Here is a 22,267-nt window from a genome sequence, read left to right as displayed (position 1 = left end):
ACTCATTGGAATTTGGGAGAATGAGGGGAGATGTCATTGAAACATTCTGAATGTTGAAAGGCATGGACAGAGTAGATGTAGAAAGGTTGTTTCCCATGAGAAGAGACTCTCGGACAAGAGGGCACAGCTTCAGGATTGAAGAGCTTCCACAGAATAGAAATAGTGAGAAATTTCTTTAGCCAGAACATGGTGAATGAGTGGAATTTGTTGCCAAGATGGTTGTGGAAGCCAGGTCATTAGATGTATTTAAGGCAGAGATTGATAGCCAGGGTATCAAAGGATATGGGGAGAAGGCTGGGCAGTGGGGCTGAGTGGGAGAATGGATCAGTATATGATTGAATGGTGGGGCAGACTCAATGGGCCAAATAGTCTATTTCTGCTCCTATGTCTTATGATCTTATAGTATAATCTCTTTGGAAATTAAGGAAAATTAATAAATTACTCAGATAATAGGCAAAGTTGAACAGTGAAAAGTGAAACTTGGCTTTTGAAAACAACCTTTTAAGATGAGTGGGGCAAATGAGATGCTGGAAATCTGAAACTAATTTAGGGTCTGTGGAAATGCTTAGCAGGGATGGATCAATTGATTTTGCAGGTAATGTTTTGAGGAAGGGGTGTGGCTCTTTTCTCCACTGGATGATCCAAAATAATTTATGACATTGGAATGTGGTGAATTTTTGGGAGCTGCCTGGATGGAACACAAAACTGAGCTTTTCACTGTATCTCTGTCCACAGGACAAGAAACGATTCAATTCAGTTCAGCGCTGTTGCTTCTTTACAAACTCTTTCCATCACATGTTTAAAATTATCTTTGTAAATGTGTTAAACGTTGGAATTCTGAATGTGCAGATATCACCAGTTTGTATCATCAGGAATTATTTTAGGTAAAGTAGATTAAGGAATATTAATGACATCCTGTGAATAGAGTCAGTTTGATTTTTGAAAAGGAGAAAGAGTTAAACATTGGTAAAAAGTGTAAAATAAACTGAATGGCATCATGAAATAAATGTGATTTGAATTTATCCACAGAACACAATAATCTCTGAATAAGAGTTCTCATCCAATATTTCAATGTTCTGTAACAGTTATGAATATGTCAGAGCTTAATTTTTCAGAATAATTTTTTTACCTTCATTATTATTTGGGTGGTAAATCAACATCTCCTGGGTATATTCCAACGATCCATTGTTTGGTTCCGGCTTGATGTTCAGAAGTTCACACATTAATGAATAAATGTTTACACTCTCAAATGGCTCGGCTAAATAATTCTTCTTGAAATCTGGGCCAAATGCACGGAAAATCATCTTCATGTCCATATGCTCATTATCAAACCCATGTTCGCCTTTGTTAAACTGGAGTTTGAATCTCTAGGAGGAGACAAGGGGATCCCAGGTAGAATATAAGGGAGAACATTGAAAGGATGTGATTCACCATAAAGATCAAATGCATGAACAGTAAGTATAATATTCATATGATATATGAATATTCAAATGTATAATATTCATATGATGTATCTGCCTCTTGAATTCTTGGTAAAATCTACAAAGGAATACATTCTTAATCATTTTGCAATTAGAATATAAACAGTTAAAATGAGTTGCACACAAAGGAAATACTATACAAACAAAGGAGAGTGGCATTATTCACCACATAATGCAGACTAAAACTTCATGAAAACACGGGACTGATCTTGCTTGAGTTTGGAAGGGTGAGGGGGAATCTCATTGAAATATTCCCAATATTTCTGGATGCCTGGATAGAGTGAAGATGTTTCCAGTGGTGGGAGAGTCTCAGCGCAGAGAGTACAGTCTCAGAATCAAAGGATATCCCTTTAGAATTAGAAATGAGAACTTTCTTCATCTGGGTTGGGGGGGGGGGGGTCAAGTCACTGGGGAGATTTCAAGCAGAGGTTGGTAGGTTCTTGATTAGTAATGGCATCAAAAGTTACAGGGTTAAGGAAGTGGAATGAGGATGAAAAGAAAAATAAATCAGCCATGAATCTAATGGTGGAGCAGATTTGATGGGCCAAGTGGCCTTGTTCTTTCCCATCTGTTATGGTCTGACATGCACTTGATGTGAAGATCATAATTTCCTTATCAAAACCCCATTGAATGAAAACCAATCTAAAATATGCAAAATTATAACTATTTGCACTATTTTTAATATATAGTATATAAATATATATATTTAGTATATATCTTACATAAAATATAAGAATTATAATATATATGAATATATAATCTATATTTTTATATCACGCGTACACAAACACACAAACATATGCTCTCTCTCGCTCTCAGATTCACCCCCCTCTGGCTGAAGAAATTTCTCCTCATCTCCATTCTAAAGGGACACCCCTTTATTCTGAGTCTTTGTCTTCTTCTAAACTCTCCCACCACTGGAAATATCTTCACCTTGTTCACTCTATTCAGGCCTTTCAATATTCAAAATATTTCAATGTGATTCCCCCTAATCCTTGTATGAGATAAATGAAGAATAGGCCCGATCCCTTTGGCCATCTGCTGCTCGGAGTGGGAGATAACTAATTTAAGGGAATAAGATGAAGGAAACTTTTCTGGTTTCATGCAACTTGTCTTTGCTTCTGGTTATTTGCTGTTTTGAAGCAAAAAAACTTTAAACCTTTTCTGATCATTTGGTGGATTTTAATAAGATTTCTAAGCAGAACAAAGAATCTCAGGGTTGTATGTGATGTCATGTCTGTACTCTGATAAAAAAATCTGAGAATTGTACAACAAACAGCAGCGAGCATTTTAATTTCTATTTGACTAGATAGTGAAGATAATTGAAGTAAATAGAAAATTATATAGTGTGAAAAGGTCCATTTAGTTTCTGTAAAACTACTTTGAATTTGATGCCTATGTAAAATATTGTGCACCCCTCAGTGTGAGAGTGATTAATGGATTCAGCACATCTGGTCGACATTGATCTATATTTGCCAAATGAGCCTCCTGCTACTCTTTATGGAGAACCTTCATTTCCTTTCACCCCGCATGTTACTCCTGAATTATAATGGCCCCAGCAAGCAATTTATCAAAGTGTCTTTACACTCATGGGGCTACTGAGAAATGGATTTTTATGAGATGGAATTGATGTGAAAGAAAACAAGAGTTCAAGGATCTGTCGGCCTCAATTTTCGAAAGGACGATTTTCAACACTTTGTACATAAATATATCAGGGATCCACCTGTTATGGTAAATGTAATCAGATTGTTATCAGGCAGCAATGACAGTCATGTAAACTGCAGTGCAACATCTGCCAAATGATGTTCACCATTTATATCTTAAATATAAAATATCTCAAAGGTTGTCATATCTTACATCATACTCTTCCAGCCAGCTTTACTTGTCCAAAAAATTGCATCCATAATTATTGATACACTCTCTCCCACAACTACAGCAGCATGAATAGAATGCACCACATTAGCAATTTTTATTTGGTGGGGATTTACTGAAGACATTAACTACACTTGACAGCAAGGGTTCATGTGGCTTCCTCAAGTACTGGCTGCCCATTAACCAATTTTACTTGATCATGACAAGCTGACTTCTGCAAGTGTACCGTGGAGTGCAGGAAAAAACTCCAGAGGGTTGTTAACACAGCCTGCGACATCATGGGCACCAGACTTCATTCCAACGAGAACATCAACAAGAGGTGGTGTCTTAAAAAAGCAGGCTCTATCCTAAAGAACCCCCACCACCCCTCTTCACTCTGCTACCATTGTGAAAAAGGTACAGGAGCCTAAAGACGAGCACTCAGCGGCACAAGGACAGCTTCTTCCCCAATTCCATCAGATTCCTGAATGAACAATAAACCCCAGACACTGCCTCACTTTCTTGCATTATGGTTTATACAGTTGTTTGCCCTGTGACGCTCCCTCAAAACAACACATTTTGTAACATGTTCACGACAATAAATTCTGATTCTGATAAGTAATTGGATGGAACTTATCAGGTTCAAGAAAAAAAAATAAAGGTATTTCATGAAAGTTAAGATCAGGGCATGAGTACAACCAGTGACTGGGTCATTAGAAGATTAGAAAGAAAACAAATTGTTCATGTTATTTCAATCAGTTCATCTAAAGCTCAAAGTATTGACTTTTCCTGAGCTATCAAAGGGCAATGAGAGCCAGCAAACTATTCTATCGTCGGGAGGGATGACACCACAGATCTGTCTGCGGTTTCCCTTCCACATCTGGGCATTTTATTGTACCATGAACAGAGGATTGGAGTTACACCACAAGGCGACTTCTGGTGACTGTACTATGGGTATCAAGCTCAAGAGAATCGTGTGCATTGCAAACCTGGAAAACCGCTGCTTTGGTCCAATCACGGCAGAGTCTCAGTCACGTTTTCCTTGAGTTCAAAGACTGTTTTAATAGCAAAGGAGTTGCATTTGAAGTTGCTCATTTATTGTCGCTCTTTGGACAGTAAAGCCTTTATCAGATTCATAGATTAGTCAAATATGTATTCATGCACGTAGAAATCAGGCACATTATGAGATGTGAAAAATATCTCATTACAAAATTTAATTTGTACTGATCGTTGGTATCTGTAGATAAATTTGTATCCATTTTTACATTCTGAATACCTAAATGTGGGAATCAATGACTTTGGAAGCACAGTTGCTGTGGAAACAGTGGTTATGATTTACTGAATATATATTAACTCAGGTACTTGTTTTGCACATGTAATATCTAAGCGATGTTTACCCCTGGATCAGAAGAAAATGATCAGGATGAAATGAGTCAACTCATCACTTATGACATCAGAATGTAGACTTTAGGAGGTATGGGTTTCCTCTGGGTACTTTTGAAACAAACATTTTTCTGCATCCTCCCTGCTTTTGTTCTGTTAACCGAGTAAGAAACAGTGAGAATGGATGTTCAGCCTATTGAATTCATACAGAACTTTTATTTTCCTTTTACTCTTGACAAGGTGCTCTTTTATTTCACGTGGAAGATTGGCAGATAACCTAATGCCTGTTGACCAGAAGTTCAACATGCATGAGAGTGACAGGAGTTAACTTCAGGTGGACGTGATAGGTTCCTCGGCGTTCCTAGGCAGTCTCCCCTCCAAGTGCTGACCTAGGAGCACCAGGTGCTGTAGGTTTCTGTGAAGGGTGCTGGACAAGTGGTGACTCTCTGTCTGCCTTATGGTAGACAACAGTTAAACAATTTCATGTATGTTACATTCTAAATATGATAATAATGGAACCTTTACCTTTAAATGCTTAAATCCAATTTTTATGAAGCAACATGATGTTAACCAGGTGGGATTCAGGTCACATTATAGAACATAAATTTCACACCTAGATCACTCGTCTTTACACTACTTAAAGCTGGTTGTAGAGTTCTCTCCCAGGCTGTCGGGTAAACCCACCCACCACCAAGAATAAATTAATATATCACGTCATCAAAGTCCATAGAAATTGCTATCCTTCTACCAATAAGTTTTCCTAGCAACAGCCTCTTATTGGACAAACTGGACAAAAGAGATTGATTCCATGTCCTGTAATGAAGGAGGTCTGTGAAAAACTATGAACAGATTCACAGAAAGGCAGCAACAATTTTCACTTTGGTTTGGCCAACCTCAGTGGCTTTCAGTATTGCCTCTTAAGATAATTCAAGAATATTCTGTAAACATTGCAATATCCTCCTGTCAGCAATTACTTTCAAACTGTGGGATTAGCTTTTAATCATTTACATCTGCAATGTTCCTATTATTTTACATTTTTCTCTTGAAAAGTTTTACCTTTCACTGTTATATTCACTATCTATATTAACATAATGTACAAAGTGAAGGGACGAAAATTTAGGGGAGACATGTCAGGGGTAAGTATTTTACACAGAGAGTTGTGGATGCCTGGAATGCCTTGCCAGGGGTGGTGCTGAGGTCTGAAACATTAGGGGTATTTAAGAGACTCTTGGGCAGGCACATGGATGGAAGAAAAATAGAGGGTTACAAGGTCGTAAGGGTTTCATTTTTTTTGGTAGTTGGAATATAAAGATCGGCACAACATCCAGACCCAAAGGGCCTGTACTGTGCTGTAGGGTTCTATGACTGGCTTGACCAAACTTACTTAATGTAAGAGCCACAGACAATAAACTTCAAATGCTCAAGAGCCACAACCATCATGCAATCGGAAGCCATGCCCACTAAAGCTACCATTGTGTGCACTGGCTCATATAATTCCTGTCTCAGCCGAGATATTCCTGCAAACCGCACATTATATGTGGCTCACGAGCTGTGGTTTGGCCACCTCTCTTCTCTGACTTGTTCTGAGGTGAGTCTATCCACCTGCAACATGAACTGGTTCTTTTGCTGTAGATGCAGCCAAATCAACTCTTGTTTTAGATTTTCACCAAATACTGTCTTTTGCATCTCCCAGCTGTTTCTTATCTTGAACTGGCTCCACCTTTACTGTTAATCACGTTATCTGGTCAACTTTGGTCTCCACCTTATCACAGGCATTCCCTCTCCACCCTCTTTCCTGTTCTGATAAAGACAGTGCCATGATCCCACTTCTCTCCCCACAGATGTGGCCTAATGTGCTGGATTATTCTGTGACTCCTTGACTCTTAGTGCAAAGGTCAATGCTGCTACCACACCAGCTTCTGGATCCTCATACTTGCCTCACTCACAGTGACAACCTCTGACCCGTCACACTGGATATTCTAATGGTTGAGGTTGCAATCTGGAACAAAGTTTTCCAGGTAACTTTCTTCCTGATTGGATATATTTTTGCTTTTCTTGTGCAAGATTCTGGCATCTACTGCATCAACTTAATTTAGCTCAATTTTTGAAAATTTGTGAAAACTCCATGGCAGGTTTGTTGATTCTGTTGGAATGAAGAGATAGATGAACAGGCTTGCTTTGATTTATAGGATGAGGCGTAACAATCACTGAATCCTCCCTCATAGAGTTAATATGGTCGGTTTCCTCAATTACAATAATGGAGGATAAGCACCAGGGAATATTATCTAGTATTGGTGTGAAAACTTCATAGCAGGCTTCTTGACTCTCTTGCACACCACTGAAAAGATGAACAGGCTTAAATCGAAATCAAAACTTGGAATTGATGACCAATGTTTGAACATTGTTTTGGGTATTTATGTCAGGAAGGGGGTGGATAATGAGATCTGTGCACGTTTCTGTCCCATTGCTATAGTCCTGATCTGCAGGACTTCCTTGTTGAAGTCCCATACTAACTAAATAAAAATATAAGTCTATGGATGCATTTGAAAGCTTGAGATGATTAGGGAACAGGTGGAAGCAATTCCATGAGGGAGACAAATTTGATGGAAGCAGCAAATGTCTGAATCAGCTTCAATTGAGATTCATCTCAATCTAATTAGTGTACCTGATTGGCTTTGAGCCTTCAGGGACTGAAAAAGGAGAGTGTGATTTATTCTTCAAAAAAAAGAGGATTTCAATCTCCCTTGCCATAACAGTTGAGTATAAATGCTCTTTATTTATTTTTTTAAAAACTGCTGTTTATCACTTTTAGTTGTACTTTAGAACATTTCCATCTGTCTGATTGTTGATCCTTTAGATCCAACTCACAGCTAATAAGAATAGATATTATGTTGTTTGACATTCATTTGAGAATTAGGTTTATATCCCCCAGTAACTGCACAATTTCCACCATAATTGCACAATGGTCAAAGATGTTCAGAGTGGGTTTAGTGGAGAAATGTAAAACAAAGTACTACTTCCTTATGCACTTGTAATTGGCATTGAGATTTAACTTATCCCTATTTTGAATTTAAAAACCCACATTTAACTTTGCCCAATTTGCAGAGCTGGTTTACAGTGTTTTATATCATATGAACATGGATGAATTTAATGCTTGGTTTGCACAAATGAAAAACAGATGCCAATCCAGAGGCTTATGTAGGAAATGGGTTGGGAACAAAACATGAGTCTGTGGGGGTGGTGGGGTGTAAGGCAGATGAGGTACAAGGGACTGATGTGAATATGTGAGTTTAAATGTATATCACAAAAGCTGCCTTCCACTTGTGGGAAGGTTGTGACATTTTTGACATAGCCACAAACTAGCTGTAAATCACTAGAAATAGATTTGCTTCTCTCTGAGGTGATTGAATCTCTGGAATTTGTTGACACAAGGGTGGCCAGTCATCAGAGATCTGTAATCAAGAGACAGCTAAGCATTTGAAAGGTTGAGTGGGGTATGAGGCACTAGCACAGATGAGTTGAGGCCTGCATAGATCAGCTCTGATCCTATCTAATGTTGGACAGACTTGAGGGGGCCTGGTAACCTCGACCCCCAGGTCCTAAATTCATGTGATCTTGACTGATTTCTGAGACTAATGTAATCACCAACTTGGTTGAATGTTTTGCTAAATAATGCAGATCAAAAGGCCAGTCTGTCAGTGTAAGTGTTATTTTTCTAAATGCAAATCAGTTTTGCAATCCCATGGTTGATAACCAACACAGAAAATGCTCTTAATGGTTTGCTCCTCCCAGATCTAACTTGTCATTTTAAACCAGTTATACAGTTCACATACTCACCCCATGAACAACGTAGCCAGGGTCACCAAACATGATGATGGGGAGAATTCGTCCATTGTTGGAATATCGAAGTCTTGTTGGAATATTCTCTTTGGTAAAAACATTTAGATGTGGGTGTGCACCTTTCAGGGCCTGGTACACTTTATCGGTCCTTCCTTCTTTGGGCAAAAGCAGGCCGACAGGTCCATAATCAAGTAATTCAAAGTCATTGTCCTTGAATGAAAAATTGGAGAATCGAGACAGCACAATTTCATTCACAGCTGGTTCTTTCAACACCGTGGTCATTCCATGGTCGGAAGTGATAATAACGTTGAGCTTGGATTTCAAATTGTACCGTTCGAGACTTTCCAGTAAATAGCCCAGTGTCCTGTCCACCTGCCGTACCATGTCTTTTCTCTTCTGTGATTCTGGCCCGTACTTGTGGCCTGCACCATCTGGCTCCCCAATGTAGAGTGTGACAAAATCCAGATTCTCCACTGTAAACCATCTCATTACTATGTTGATATTTTCTCTCCAGGCTGTTTCATTCTTATAGTTGTACATTGGAGGCTCCACCACTTTCATGAAAATGTGTTCTCCACCATAACTGGGTTTGGTTCCAGGAAAATGAATGGAGCCAGTCTTTAAACCCTTTAGAAATAAAATTAGCATGAAAGGTTCTGTTAATAAAGTCTCTGGTCATATATTGTACAATGATAGTCTCTCACATGACGTGCTTCTCTGTCAAACCTGCTGAGTACATTTAGGAACCTCATCTACTTCCAGTGAGAATGGTAATAGCCAGCCTCCCAAGAGGAGATGTGTCTAGCGTACTTAGCATTAATTTTAAAGTTTTAAAAGTGAGAGTTGCCCTAAGGTTCAGAATTAAACATTATTCTGTGGAAGAAAGAAGTTTTGGAAGCATTAGAACAAGTATAACATAGTGTAGCGTGTTGTGAGTAAGTGCAGCGAAGAGACTGAGACAACAGGCTGTGAGCTCTGGTTTCACAACTGCTTTAATTTGAATCTCGTGCTGCAGCATTTAAACCCCACCTTGGTTTTGCCTCCAATGTCCTGATGCTTGTGTCCCGATGACACAAGCGCATATGTGACCTCCCAGCCTGGACCAGAAGAGGTGGTCCCGTGATACCATCCTTGCCGCGGCTGCCCCGCCGACCGCACGTGACAAGCAGGGCCAGAATGTGCATCGCCACAATGGAACAGCACAGTATAGGCCCTTCAGCCATCAAAGTTGTGCCAATCATATACTAAACCTTTCCTATCCCATAAAACCTTTATTTTTCTTTCATCCATGCGTCTGACTTAGAGACTCTTAAATGTCCCCAGTGTTTCAGTTTCCACCACCATCCCTGGCACCCACAACCCTCTGTGGTTTTTAAAAACAATCACCTTGTCCCTGGTGTCCCCCCTAAACTTCCCTCCCTTAACTTTGTACTTGTGTCCTCTGGTGTTTGCTGATCCTGCCCTGGGAAACAGGTGCTGGCCGTCCACCCTATCTCTGCCTCGCATAATCTTGTAAACCAGTATCAAGTCTCCTCTCACCCTTCTATACTCCAAAGTGAAAAAGTGCCAGTTCTGTTAACCTTGCCTCATAAGACTTGTTTCCCAATCCAGGCAACATCCCGGTAAATCCCTTCTGCACCATCTCCATAGCTTCTACATCGTTCCTATAATAAGGTGACCAGAATTGAACACAATACTCTGGTTTCACCAAAGATTTGTAGCGTTGTAACATGACTTCTCTACTCCTGAATTCAATTCCCCTATTAATGAAGCCCAGCATCCCTTAGGCCTTCTTAACTATCCTGGCAACCTTGAGGGATGTGTGGATTTTTACCCAATCCACATTCTTGAGTAACCGACCATTAACCCTGGACTCAGCCTTCTAGACAATCCTTCCAAAATGTGTCTCCTCACACTGATCTGGATTGAACTCCATCTACCACTTTTCTGTCCAACTCTGCATACTGTCTATATCCTCTTGTAACCTTCGACAACCTTCAGCTCCATCCACAACTCCTACAACCTTCGTGTCATCCGCAAACTTACTGACCCAGCCTTCTGCCTCTTCATCCAGGTCATTTATAAACATCACAAAGAGCAAGGGGTCCCAGAACAGATCCCTGCAGCCCTGCACTAGTCACTGACCTCCAGGCAGAATACTTTCCTTCCACTACTATCCTCTGCTTTCTTCCTACAAGCCAATTATTTATTCATACAGCCAATTTTCCACTGATCCTATGCCTCATGACTTTCTGGATGAGTCTCTCCTGGGGGACCTTGTCAAATGCCTTTGCGAATATCCATGTAGACCACATCTACCACCCGACTCTCGTTAACTTCTTTTGTTACCTCCTCAAAAAAAAATCTCAATAAGACTCGTGAGGCCTGACCTTCCCTTTACAAGGCTGTGCTGACTATCCTTGAGTAGACTGGAGTTCTCCAAATGCTCATAGATCTTATCCTTAAGAACCCTCTCCATTAGTTTACACAATGTTTTTAAGAAAATCCAACACTCCTGCTTCCTTAATCTCCACATTGTCCCGCACAAAAGCCTGTTCAATTTTGACCTCTGAATGTGGCATCTGAAGTCAGAGAGGCAGGAGGCAGGCAGAGTAAGTTGGACATGGCTTTGTGACCCGCTGCTTTTCTGATCTGCACTTCCACTGTGCAAATACAGGTTCATTCCTGCCAAGATGATTTAAAAAAAAGGACCTTGTCCACTTTCCAGATTCTGCAAAATTTCACTGCTGATTATTTGCTTTTCAAAAATATTCCTCATAGACGAAGATGAATTGTACCTAGTCTTAATATTTCATTGATTGGACCCAGTTGTGCTAAGTTATGAAGATCTACATTTGGTGAATTCAATCCCCGAGGCAGTTCTTGTGCTGCTCTAGAATATTAAAGAACCTTTTACTTTCTACATGCATAACAACACGTAAAGCCAATGGAATTTTTTTTTTGATAAATGTAGCTCACTTCTGCTCTGTCTGAATAACCTTCATCAAAAACTGAAGCTATTAAACATTCAGGAAATGAGCTGGGATGAGGAAATGTTAAAGGTTGTAAATGTTGGAAAATCTCTGCTTGAAACAGCGGTGAATGTTCAGTTGTTGAATATATTTGAGATTGAACAATAGGCTTTTGGACAAAGACGTTCTAGAAGAGCTCAGCAGGTTAGACAACATCCATGGGTAGAAATGGTCAGTCAATATTTTGAGTCAAAACCCTTTATCAAGATGAATATAGAACAGATGAAATAAAGGGGGGAGAAGCTGGGAGAGGGGCCTAGTGGTAATGGCTCAGAAGGTGTGAGAGGTAGAGAGATGGGTAGGGGAGAAACCATTAGAAAACGGGGTGGGGAAAGAATTGTGCAGGAGTAGGTAAAGAAGACATGGAAACAGTGGAATCAGATGAGGGTGGGGATTACATAAAATTAGAAAAACCAAGGTTCATGCCATTAAGTGTATGAGGTGTTGTTCCTCAAGTTTGTGATTGGCCACAATGGATGAGGCTGAGGACAGACAGTCATGTCACTATAGGAATGGTTCGGGGAGTTACTGCGGTTGGCCAGAGTAAGCTCAACTTTAGACCCACAGAGCATAGGTGCACAGTCCCTCAGTCTGTGTTTGGTCTCACTGATGTAGAGAAGGCACCACTGGCTATACTGAATGCAGTAGATTAGGTTGGGGTAAGGGAGGAGGTGTAGGGGTAAGGGAGGAGGTGTAGGGGTAAGGGAGGAGGTGTAGGGGTAAGGGAGGAGGTGTAGGGGTAAGGGAGGAGGTGTAGGGGTAAGGGAGGAGGTGTAGGGGTAAGGGAGGAGGTGTAGGGGTAAGGGAGGAGGTGTAGGGGTAAGGGAGGAGGTGTAGGGGTAAGGGAGGAGGTGTAGGGGTAAGGGAGGAGGTGTAGGGGTAAGGGAGGAGGTGTAGGGGTAAGGGAGGAGGTGTAGGGGTAAGGGAGGAGGTGTAGGGGTAAGGGAGGAGGTGTAGGGGTAAGGGAGGAGGTGTAGGGGTAAGGGAGGAGGTGTAGGGGTAAGGGAGGAGGTGTAGGGGTAAGGGAGGAGGTGTAGGGGTAAGGGAGGAGGTGTAGGGGTAAGGGAGGAGGTGTAGGGGTAAGGGAGGAGGTGTAGGGGTAAGGGAGGAGGTGTAGGGGTAAGGGAGGAGGTGTAGGGGTAAGGGAGGAGGTGTAGGGGTAAGGGAGGAGGTGTAGGGGTAAGGGAGGAGGTGTAGGGGTAAGGGAGGAGGTGTAGGGGTAAGGGAGGAGGTGTAGGGGTAAGGGAGGAGGTGTAGGGGTAAGGGAGGAGGTGTAGGGGTAAGGGAGGAGGTGTAGGGGTAAGGGAGGAGGTGTAGGGGTAAGGGAGGAGGTGTAGGGGTAAGGGAGGAGGTGTAGGGGTAAGGGAGGAGGTGTAGGGGTAAGGGAGGAGGTGTAGGGGTAAGGGAGGAGGTGTAGGGGTAAGGGAGGAGGTGTAGGGGTAAGGGAGGAGGTGTAGGGGTAAGGGAGGAGGTGTAGGGGTAAGGGAGGAGGTGTAGGGGTAAGGGAGGAGGTGTAGGGGTAAGGGAGGAGGTGTAGGGGTAAGGGAGGAGGTGTAGGGGTAAGGGAGGAGGTGTAGGGGTAAGGGAGGAGGTGTAGGGGTAAGGGAGGAGGTGTAGGGGTAAGGGAGGAGGTGTAGGGGTAAGGGAGGAGGTGTAGGGGTAAGGGAGGAGGTGTAGGGGTAAGGGAGGAGGTGTAGGGGTAAGGGAGGAGGTGTAGGGGTAAGGGATCTTTGGAAGTGAAAACAGGAATTGCTGGGAGTGGAAGATGGGTGGGGAAGGACAAGAGACAAGGTATCTCAGAGAGACCATTCGCTGTGAAAAGTGGATAGGGATGGACAGTAAAAAATGTAGCTGGATGTGGGATCACGCTGAAGTTGGTAGAACTGTCAGAGGATAATGTGATGGATGTGGTGGGATGAAAAAGATTTTTGGATATTAAGGCGGGGTGGGGGGGGGGGGGGTGGTCAAGAGATAACCTTGAAGAGCTCAAGCCTGAAAAGTTGGTTCTGTATCTTCATCTTTGCTCTATATAGTGCAGTATTTGACCTGCTGAGTTTCTCCAGCATTGCATTTTTACTTCGACCACGGAATCTGCAGTCTTTCATGTTTTACTTCCAAGGGATGATGGGATCAGTCAGGAAAATGGATCAAATATATGATTACTGCCAGCTGATATTGAAATAATGGAGCTAACACAAGGGTGTTTGGTCTCTTCCTGCTTCTTCTAATGTTTTAAAATGTATTGCCTCCTGCCTGTTGTGTGAAGCACAACATGCATCCGAGGTACTAACATTGGATGGACCTGCCCTCTGGTTCCATCCCAAATGTGCGACGGCACCGTGCTGGTGAAGGCATTGTGCAGACACCAAAGGAAGTCTGAGCCCAGAAAAAAATGTTTTCTCTTTTTATGGTGGAGCTTGCAGGGGCTAGTGTACCCTTCTTGAATCCATATTAAAGATGTTAGAACATGTATTGCTTCCGGTCAGTGCTATGTTTGTGCCTTACCTGGCGCTGAGCAGTGATCCAAATAGGAAGACTTCCATTATCCCAGTATTCGTTGACACCTTGTGCCTGGTAATATGGCTTTTTCAGGCCAGAGGTTGTATTGAACCACATGTTGTGGATCACTCCATGAGACTCTATATATTTTCCTTTGGAAAAATTAGATGTATATTTCTTACTCTCTAATGTGCAAGTCACAGTGAACTTCCAGGGAGACAATTACTGAATAATAGCTGTTGGGATTTCAATGTTTACACCTTGATTATCATCTTTTATATTATTTTAATTATAAACTTTTTAACTTTCAATTCAAAGTTTCTGCAGAAAAATGTTGGATGGAAAGATCTTTTAGTCACATTGGATTATAGTGAAGAAGTATTTAAGTAGTAATTACAGAAGCATTTTCTCCACCCAAGGAAATAACTCATAATATCCATATTTTAATTATATATATCAAAACATGCAATCAACTGTGGATAAGGCATTAATTTCAATGATTGGTGCTTTTTCTGGAAATAATTTGGATATTTAATCCGATTTTTGCCACAATCTGATTATTCACATTGTAGTTAAGGTGAAACTTACCGGTTACCAGAGTGAAATGAGATGGAGAGGTAATTGTAATGAAGGGAGGGGTGATGTATTTTGCCTTCACGCCTTCTTTGACTAACTTTTGAAAATTAGGAGTTTCAACATCTTGATCGTAATTCCAACGAAACCCGTCAAAGGAAATGAGTAGTAGTTTGTTTCGACTTTTCCTTTCACCTCTGTGGAGAGGAAGACCAAGTGTGAGTGACAGAGAAAGACCCAGGATTAGGATGCAATATATTCCCATGATGTCTGTCAGTTTATACTGTAACCAGCAACACAGAAATGAAATGCTCATAACCAGCAGGTGCAGCTTATATTAGCTTTATCTTATCCTGACATAAATCTTCATTGCCCACAAACATTTTGCAACATGTCAATTTTTGTGTTTATATTGGAATAGATGGACTGGAGATTGAAGATAAACAACCATGATTGTGTAATATTTGAACTCTTCTAAGGGATTTTAATAGCTTAATCCCTCTGTAATAAGAAAATTACCCAAAATAACAATCACTGAAGCAGATTTGCAAGAATGTTTAATCATCTGAAGCAAGGTTTAAAAATGTGCATACGTTTAATCCAAATCGTAGAGAAGATTTAGTTTGTTAAGTAGGTTTCTCTCGGTCAGAACAACATCATGGGCCAAAGGCCCTGTGCTGTGATGTTTAATTTAGGTTCGGAGAAGGAGCAGAGGAGATTTATCAGGATGTTGCCTGGATTGGAGAATGCATTTTATGATGCAAACTTAACAGAGCTGGGGCTTTTCTCTTTGGAGTGATGGAGGACAAGAGGCAACTTAGAGGCCTACGAGATTATGAGAGACTTCGATAGGATGGAATCTGTGGTGGTCCACCATCGGCCTACTGCAGGGGGCAACCTCTGTACCTGCAGGAGTGTAAGGGGACAGGACAATACCTGGCCGGCTGTCAATCAGTCGGCCTGAATGGATCGAGCCCCACCCGGTCGGGTGTCAATCACCCTCCGGGATATAAGCCTACGCCGGCCTCCCGAGGCCTCACTCAGAGTTTGCTGCACCCACAGCCAGCCTGGCTCTGTGGAAGTCTTTGTGGACTGTTGTACAGTCTTTATCTTTGTGTGTGTCAGATTCTGGCTAACAGTGCAGCACAGAACCAGAACCTCTTTACTCGGGTGACAGTAGCAAACACTAGAGGACATCTGTTTAAGGGGGAGGGGAAGGGGAAGGGGAAGGAGAAATCAGGAGTAGGATTTTTTGAAAACATTGAGTGGTGCGTGCAGAGAATATATTGCCAGGATTAATGGTGGAGGCTGGTACAATAGAACAATTTAAAAGATGGACATATGGATGGAAGAAAAATCAAGGCTTATGAGTGTGAGGGAGGGTTGGTTTAGATTGTTGAGTAAGTTTGTATAGGTTGGCAAATAAATGAATGAGGCAGATATCTGATTGTACAAGTACAATCCGACGAAACAGCTTCTCTGGTCCTCGATGCAAAAGCATAGAGATACAACGAGACATGACACACACACACAGACAAACAATACATATGCAGGACAAGAGTTTCAACTATATAAATCTCTGAAAGATGCTTTGTTCAGGGTGGAAGGGGCCCTCAATGACTTTGCGTGCTGCCTTCAGACAACGATCCAGGTCGGTCATGTCGATGGTGGGGGAAGTGCGACTGTAAGCGAGGAGGATGGCAATGCTTATCAAGTTTGCTCATTTCAGATTGTGCACAGGTTATGGAGGAGAGATGCTGTGGTGCTGCAATGTAAGATATTACTTCTAAAGAAAAGGCTGAATTTCACAGCCTAATTAATTTTGATTTGAAAATGTTTTGCGCAGCAAATTGAAGTTATTGGATTACAGATTTGTTTTAAAGCCAGAGGCAGACCACTTTTATAAGGAGTGGGCTGAGGAACAGTGAACCAAACGCTCACTTCATCCAGCAACAAAAAAAGGCCTACAATTCATAATGCATATCCAGCACTGAACAAGTGAAGAGCATCTGTTAAAAGCATTGTGAGCCAGTCAGGATTGTGATGGTTTGAGCAGACTGCACTGACCCCAAGTGGGCTGATGATGGAATTACAATTTGAAGTTAATTTAATCCAGCTTCCCTAATATTTAAACAGTGCAATTTTTTTTCAGTTTTCACAAACCAGTGAGAAGCAAATGACCTGGAGACATTTGTAACTTTGCTGATTTGCAATGAGATGGACCAAGATGATTTCTGGGAAGAGATTACAAGGAAAATTCTATTCAGGCCAAATGGAGCCTTGTCATCTAGATTTCAGATTTATTGTCGATCCTCATTGCCTCTGTTGTGGTTTAGTAATATATTAGCATGTGGAGACGTGATGCTTCTTTCATGGTTTAATGCAAGAATATGATGGTTGCCCTCAGTATTGAGGCACAAAGGCATCACATACAACCCTGAGATTCTTTTTCCTGCAGGCATGCAAGAATTATGGCTAATAAGTAGCATTAAAAAATTGCACACAGTGTAAGCATGTAAACAAACAAAAGACTGTAAATGAATAATGAAAGAAAACAAACTTCAATACAGAGAGAACAAAGAAAAATCAATACAGTGTGTAATGCGGGTCGAAAGAACCAAAGACTTGTTGATCCAAACAGGTGTAAGGCAGATGAGGTACAAGGGACTGATGTGAATATGTGAGTTTAAATGTATATCACAAAAGCTGCCTTTAATGCTTTAATGCTTGGTTTGCACAAATGAAAAACAGATGCCAATCCATGTTTTCTTCATGATGCCATTGGTGAGTTGAGTTCAGGAAAGATCTTCTGAGATAGTGACTCCCAAGGACTTGCATTTGCTCACCCTCTCTACCGCTGATCTCCCAATGATCACTGGATTGTAAACCTCTGGTTTTCCTTTCCTGAAGTTAACAATCAGCTCTTTAGTTTTGGTGACATGGAGTGCAAGGTTGTTGTTGGTGCACCATTCAGCCAAGTTTTCAATCTCCCTCCTGTATGATGACTCATCCCCTTCCTTTATAAAACCCACTACTACAGTATCGTCAGCAAATTTGTAGATGGTATTATTGTCATGACGAGCCACACAGTCATAGGTGTAAAGCAAATAGAACAGGGGGCTAAGAACACAGACCTGTGGTGCTCTGGTACTGATGGAGATTGTTCTTTACAATCTTCATTGATTGTGGTCTGGAGGTGAGGAAATCCATGATCTAATTACACAGAGGGATGTTAACTCCCAGGTCTTGGTGTTTGCTGATCAGTTTTGAGGGGATGATGGTGTTAAATACCAAACTATTCTTGATAAAGAACATTCTGAAGTATGCATCTTTGCTGTCCAGGTGTTCCAGGGCTTTGTGTAGAGCCAGTGAGATGGCATCAGCTGTAGACCTGTTTCTACAATAGGCGAACTGGAATGTATCCATGTCACGACTCTGAAAGAAGCTGATCTACTTCATGTCACAAAGTACCATATATTCTATTAGGAAGATTACTAAGTAAATATTTATGTGCAGTGGACACTCAGCTAAGTTGACAGACTGAGGGCAAGTTGCATTGTCATTTTTTTAAGGAAGCAGGGCTGAGGCAGCCTTTTCCTCCCCAACCCCCCCCCCCCCCCCCCCCACCACCACCAGATAAGAATATTTTGATGAAAACTCTTTGGAGCCAAATAAACCTTGTACCTCTCCATAAACTAATTTACAGATGTGAACTTTGCTGTGTGAAATGATAATAACAATAAGTAGTTTGAGGTTTATTTTTGAAAAGCTGAGTCCTGAAAAAGCCTGAGAACAATAGTTTTATGCTAACTGTGCTGCCCTTGCAATAACAGGTCAACTACAGGGGTTAATTTTATCCCAGCAGAAAGCAGTTTAAAGTGAAGATTCGGCCCTCAAACCCCACTCCTGCTGAATTCAATTTTTTTTTACGTCAGTGAGCAGGAAGTTGGGAGGCCAGAGATTCCAGCTGGCAAATTTTGGGAAATGATTGGCCCATTTTATCTGCACAGGGAGGCTATGGCATGGAAAGATATTGGATTACATTGTACTTGTACAATGAAATGGGATGCATGTAATCAAGAACATTTGCAGATGCTGGAGTCTTGTGCAGTGTGCAAGTATGCTGGAGAAACTCAATATTGTCACGTGGCAATCAGCCCCTTTCACACTGCCAATTCTGTGTGGGTTCACTGGGTAATTTGATGGGTCCATTCCCGGTAATTGGGCGGTGTGAAATGTCCCAACCTAGCAGGGTGAGTTAAATTCAACCAGGCTCTGATACTTGGTGGGTGCAAGTGTCAGAGCCTGACCGAATTAACTCACTAAATTTTTTCTGGTGGTGTGAAAGCACCACCTGCTCTCACATTGTCACCACTGGAGGTGGGGACCCCCCCCCCCCCACCAACTAAAATGCCAGGTTGCCAATTATCCAGATAAATCGTGATGCAGTGGGAAAGGTTCCAAGTGCAGCAAGCTCAGTAAGTTTTCCCACTTCCTAGAAGGGTTGGCAGTATGAAAGGGGCAATAGAAAGTAAAAAGCAGTCAATATTTTTTAGCCTGAAACCTTCTATTTGTCATATATCCTGAGGCATGCAACTTGAAGAAGGAGAATTGGTCTTTTGAATTGCTTCACAGCTTTTGATACATTGTAAATGATGCATTTGGTTCTTAATAGCAGATGGAATTTAATGCTGACCAGTATTAGGTGTTGCATTTTGGAAGGACAATCGAAGGTAGAACATACACAGTAAACAGTTGGGCACTGAGCAGTGGGGTAGAACAGAGGGATCTGGGAATACAGATGCATAATTTCATGAAAGTGGTGTCACAGGTTACAAGGGTTGTAAAGAGAGCTTTTGGCATATTGGCCTTCATAAGTCAAAGTATTGAGCATAGGAGTTGGGATGTTGTATCAGACATTGGTGAGGCCAGATTTGGAGTGTTGTGTGTAGTTTTGGTCACCGAACTACAGGAAAGATATCAGTAAGGTTGAAAGAGTGCAGAGAAGATTTACTAGGACTTTAGGAACTGAGTTACATGGAAAGCTTAGACAGGTTAGGATTTTATTCCCTGGAGCATAGAAAAATGAGGGGAGATTTGATAGAGGTATTTAAAATTATGAGGGGAATAGATGAGGCTTTTGCCATTGAAGTTAGGTGAGATACAAGCTAGAGGTTAAGATGAGTTAACATGGGTTAAGGGTGAAAGGGGAAAGGTTTAGGAGGAATATTGGGGGAAATTTCTCCACACTGAGAATGGTGGGAGTATGGAATGAGCTGCCAGATGAACTGGTGAATGCGGGCTCAATTTTAACATTTAAGAAAAATTTGGACAAGTACATGGATTGGAGGGCTATGGATTGGGTGCAAGTCAAGTAGGGCTAGACAGACCAATCATTCAGACTAGAAGGGCCAAAGGTCCTGTTTTCTGTGCTGCAAAGTTCTGAGGTTCTTTGGTTCGAATTCCTGAAGTTCGTCCAAGAATGATCGCTTTGCTGGGTTGACCAGTTTGACCTTAAATCAGCTGTTTAAAAACTTAATCAAAGCAACAAAGAGCATGATCTATTGAGGCACGATCTGACTGGGACACGAGGACCTCAGAGAGCGTGGCTGTCAAGAGTTTCCCCCAATGGATCATTGGGGTGGGTGTTGGGGGAAGGGTGAAATAAGTGGATACGTTTTGGAAAGATCAGGGAATTGAAATGGAACTGACGCAGAAGTGGAGATGAGCTGCCATTTCTGATTCTAGTTTAGTGCATTTTTTGTTTTAGCTTTGAAAATCATCTCTTCAAACAAGCCTCGACGTGGAATTTAATTGGCTGTTGTTGTCACATTCATTTTATTGTTAAATTAGTTTCAAAGGTCTTAACACTAATGAGATTTGCTCTATTATTTATTTGTCGTTTTTATCTGCTGTCAGCAAATGTAGATAGTGATTGCTTCAAAGTCGATAATGCTGCATGTGTACAAAGCTGGTAGTTTAGTCATTTGATTTTTTTTGGAAGATGACTACTTTAAGTTTACTATGTATCAAAATGTAGCAACACAAAAAATGGGAGCAGCAATCGGCCAGACTACCCCCTCCGGCCGGTCCTGCCAAAGTGTCTCAATCTTCTGTTTTCTTTCCATTTGGTGAACTTTCACTCCTGTACAAATGCTGGAAAACTATCAGGCAATTGAGGACTGAGATGACTTAATTTACAGTTCAAGTCTGGCACAAGTCTCGAGAATGAATGGGCTTTTGTTTTCTGGATTATCATATTTATTAATGCTGTTAATGTAACTTTGCATGTCTCCAGGCATATTTATTTACCCAATAAAAGACGAAAAAAAGACCTTGAAAGGAATTCTGTTCTCATAGCCATTGCTTCAAGCTTGGAAATCCGGTCACATTCATTGATTTGTTTGTTCAGATTTATTCAGAACCATAATATGTTAGAGCACAGAAACAGGCCCTTCAGCCCTTCTAGTCTGTGACTAACTTTTTTCTGCTTACTCCCACTGACCTGCACCCAGTCCATAGTTTTCCATATCCCTCCCAAATACCTGTCCAAATTCTTCTTAAATGTTAAAATTAAGCACTATTCACCACTTCAGCTGGCAGCTCGTTCCACACTCCCACCACCCTGTGAAGAAGATTCCCCCCCTCTAATGTTGTCCCAAAACTTTTTCCCCTTTCACTCTTAACCCATGTCCTCTGGATTGTATCTCACCTACCCTCCGTGGAAAAAGCCGACCTACATTTACTCTATCCCCCTCATAATTTTAAATGTCCTCTTATTCATCTACACTCCAGGGAATAAAGTCCTAACCTGTTTAACCTTTCCCTATAAACTCAATTCCTGAAGTCCAGACAACATCCCAGTAAATTTTATCTGCCCTCTTTCGATCTTATTGATATCTTTCCTGTAGTTAGGCGACCAATACTCCAAATTTCTATTAACAAACTCCATCGATTATAACCAATACACTGGAGTTTCCAATACTCATGGCCTGGTTGAGGTCAATAAGACTGTCATTTTATCTGATTTGGGAATAAGATATTAATATAGATTGAGACACAGCCTGATGGGACCCATTGCTATTAGTGAACGTTTGACACCTGGTGTAATTGCATTCATTAATTTGGATTTTAATCTACTGGTGTCTGTCAGGAAATTGAAATGTTTGATTTTCATTAAAGTTAATCCTGAACCTGAAAGATAGACCACAGGTGAAAGTTCAATCAAGTTAATGGAAGTTTTGTGTAAATATCAGTGATAGGTAGTCCTAGAGCCGGTGGTATATACAAAACAAAGGAGGAGCTCGTTCCTTCTTCAGACAATATTTACTGACATAAATTTCTAATCTAGCTTAAAAAAAAGTTTACTTTCTAAGTGGGAAGTGGAGGCTGGTACTCCAAACTACATTTAAGAAGTAACAGGATGATTGTGCGTAAGTGTGTGGCTGCACCAAGTGAGCATTTCAACGCATCTGTACATTGACAATGAATCCACATACTTGTACTCAAGACTTGAATTGCCAAGGCTTAGAAAGTGATGGGCAATCTACTGGTGAATAAGTTCTTGATAGTTGGCATGGACAATTTGACAAACTATACAAATTGGGG

At 41.3% G+C, this 22,267-nt stretch overlaps 1 protein-coding gene across 1 annotated transcript; it reads right to left on the bottom strand.

Moving 5' to 3' along the window:
- Nucleotides 1–1,103: 1,103 nt before the first annotated feature.
- On the bottom strand, nucleotides 1,104–18,085 carry LOC138756908 (ectonucleotide pyrophosphatase/phosphodiesterase family member 7-like). Its single transcript, XM_069923301.1, has 5 exons — nucleotides 17,951–18,085; nucleotides 14,675–14,942; nucleotides 14,093–14,238; nucleotides 8,553–9,182; nucleotides 1,104–1,367 (listed from the first exon to the last, which is right to left on the bottom strand). The coding sequence occupies exons 1-5, from the start codon at nucleotides 18,083–18,085 to the stop codon at nucleotides 1,104–1,106; spliced, it is 1,443 nt and encodes a 480-aa protein (XP_069779402.1).
- Between the last annotated feature and the right edge of the window lie 4,182 nt (nucleotides 18,086–22,267).

The sequence above is a fragment of the Narcine bancroftii genome, chromosome 3 (assembly GCF_036971445.1).
Source record: "Narcine bancroftii isolate sNarBan1 chromosome 3, sNarBan1.hap1, whole genome shotgun sequence".
NCBI classification, from domain to species: domain Eukaryota; kingdom Metazoa; phylum Chordata; class Chondrichthyes; order Torpediniformes; family Narcinidae; genus Narcine; species Narcine bancroftii.
Note: the sequence above shows the minus strand (reverse complement) of the source record. Positions and strands in the feature narration are given on the sequence as shown.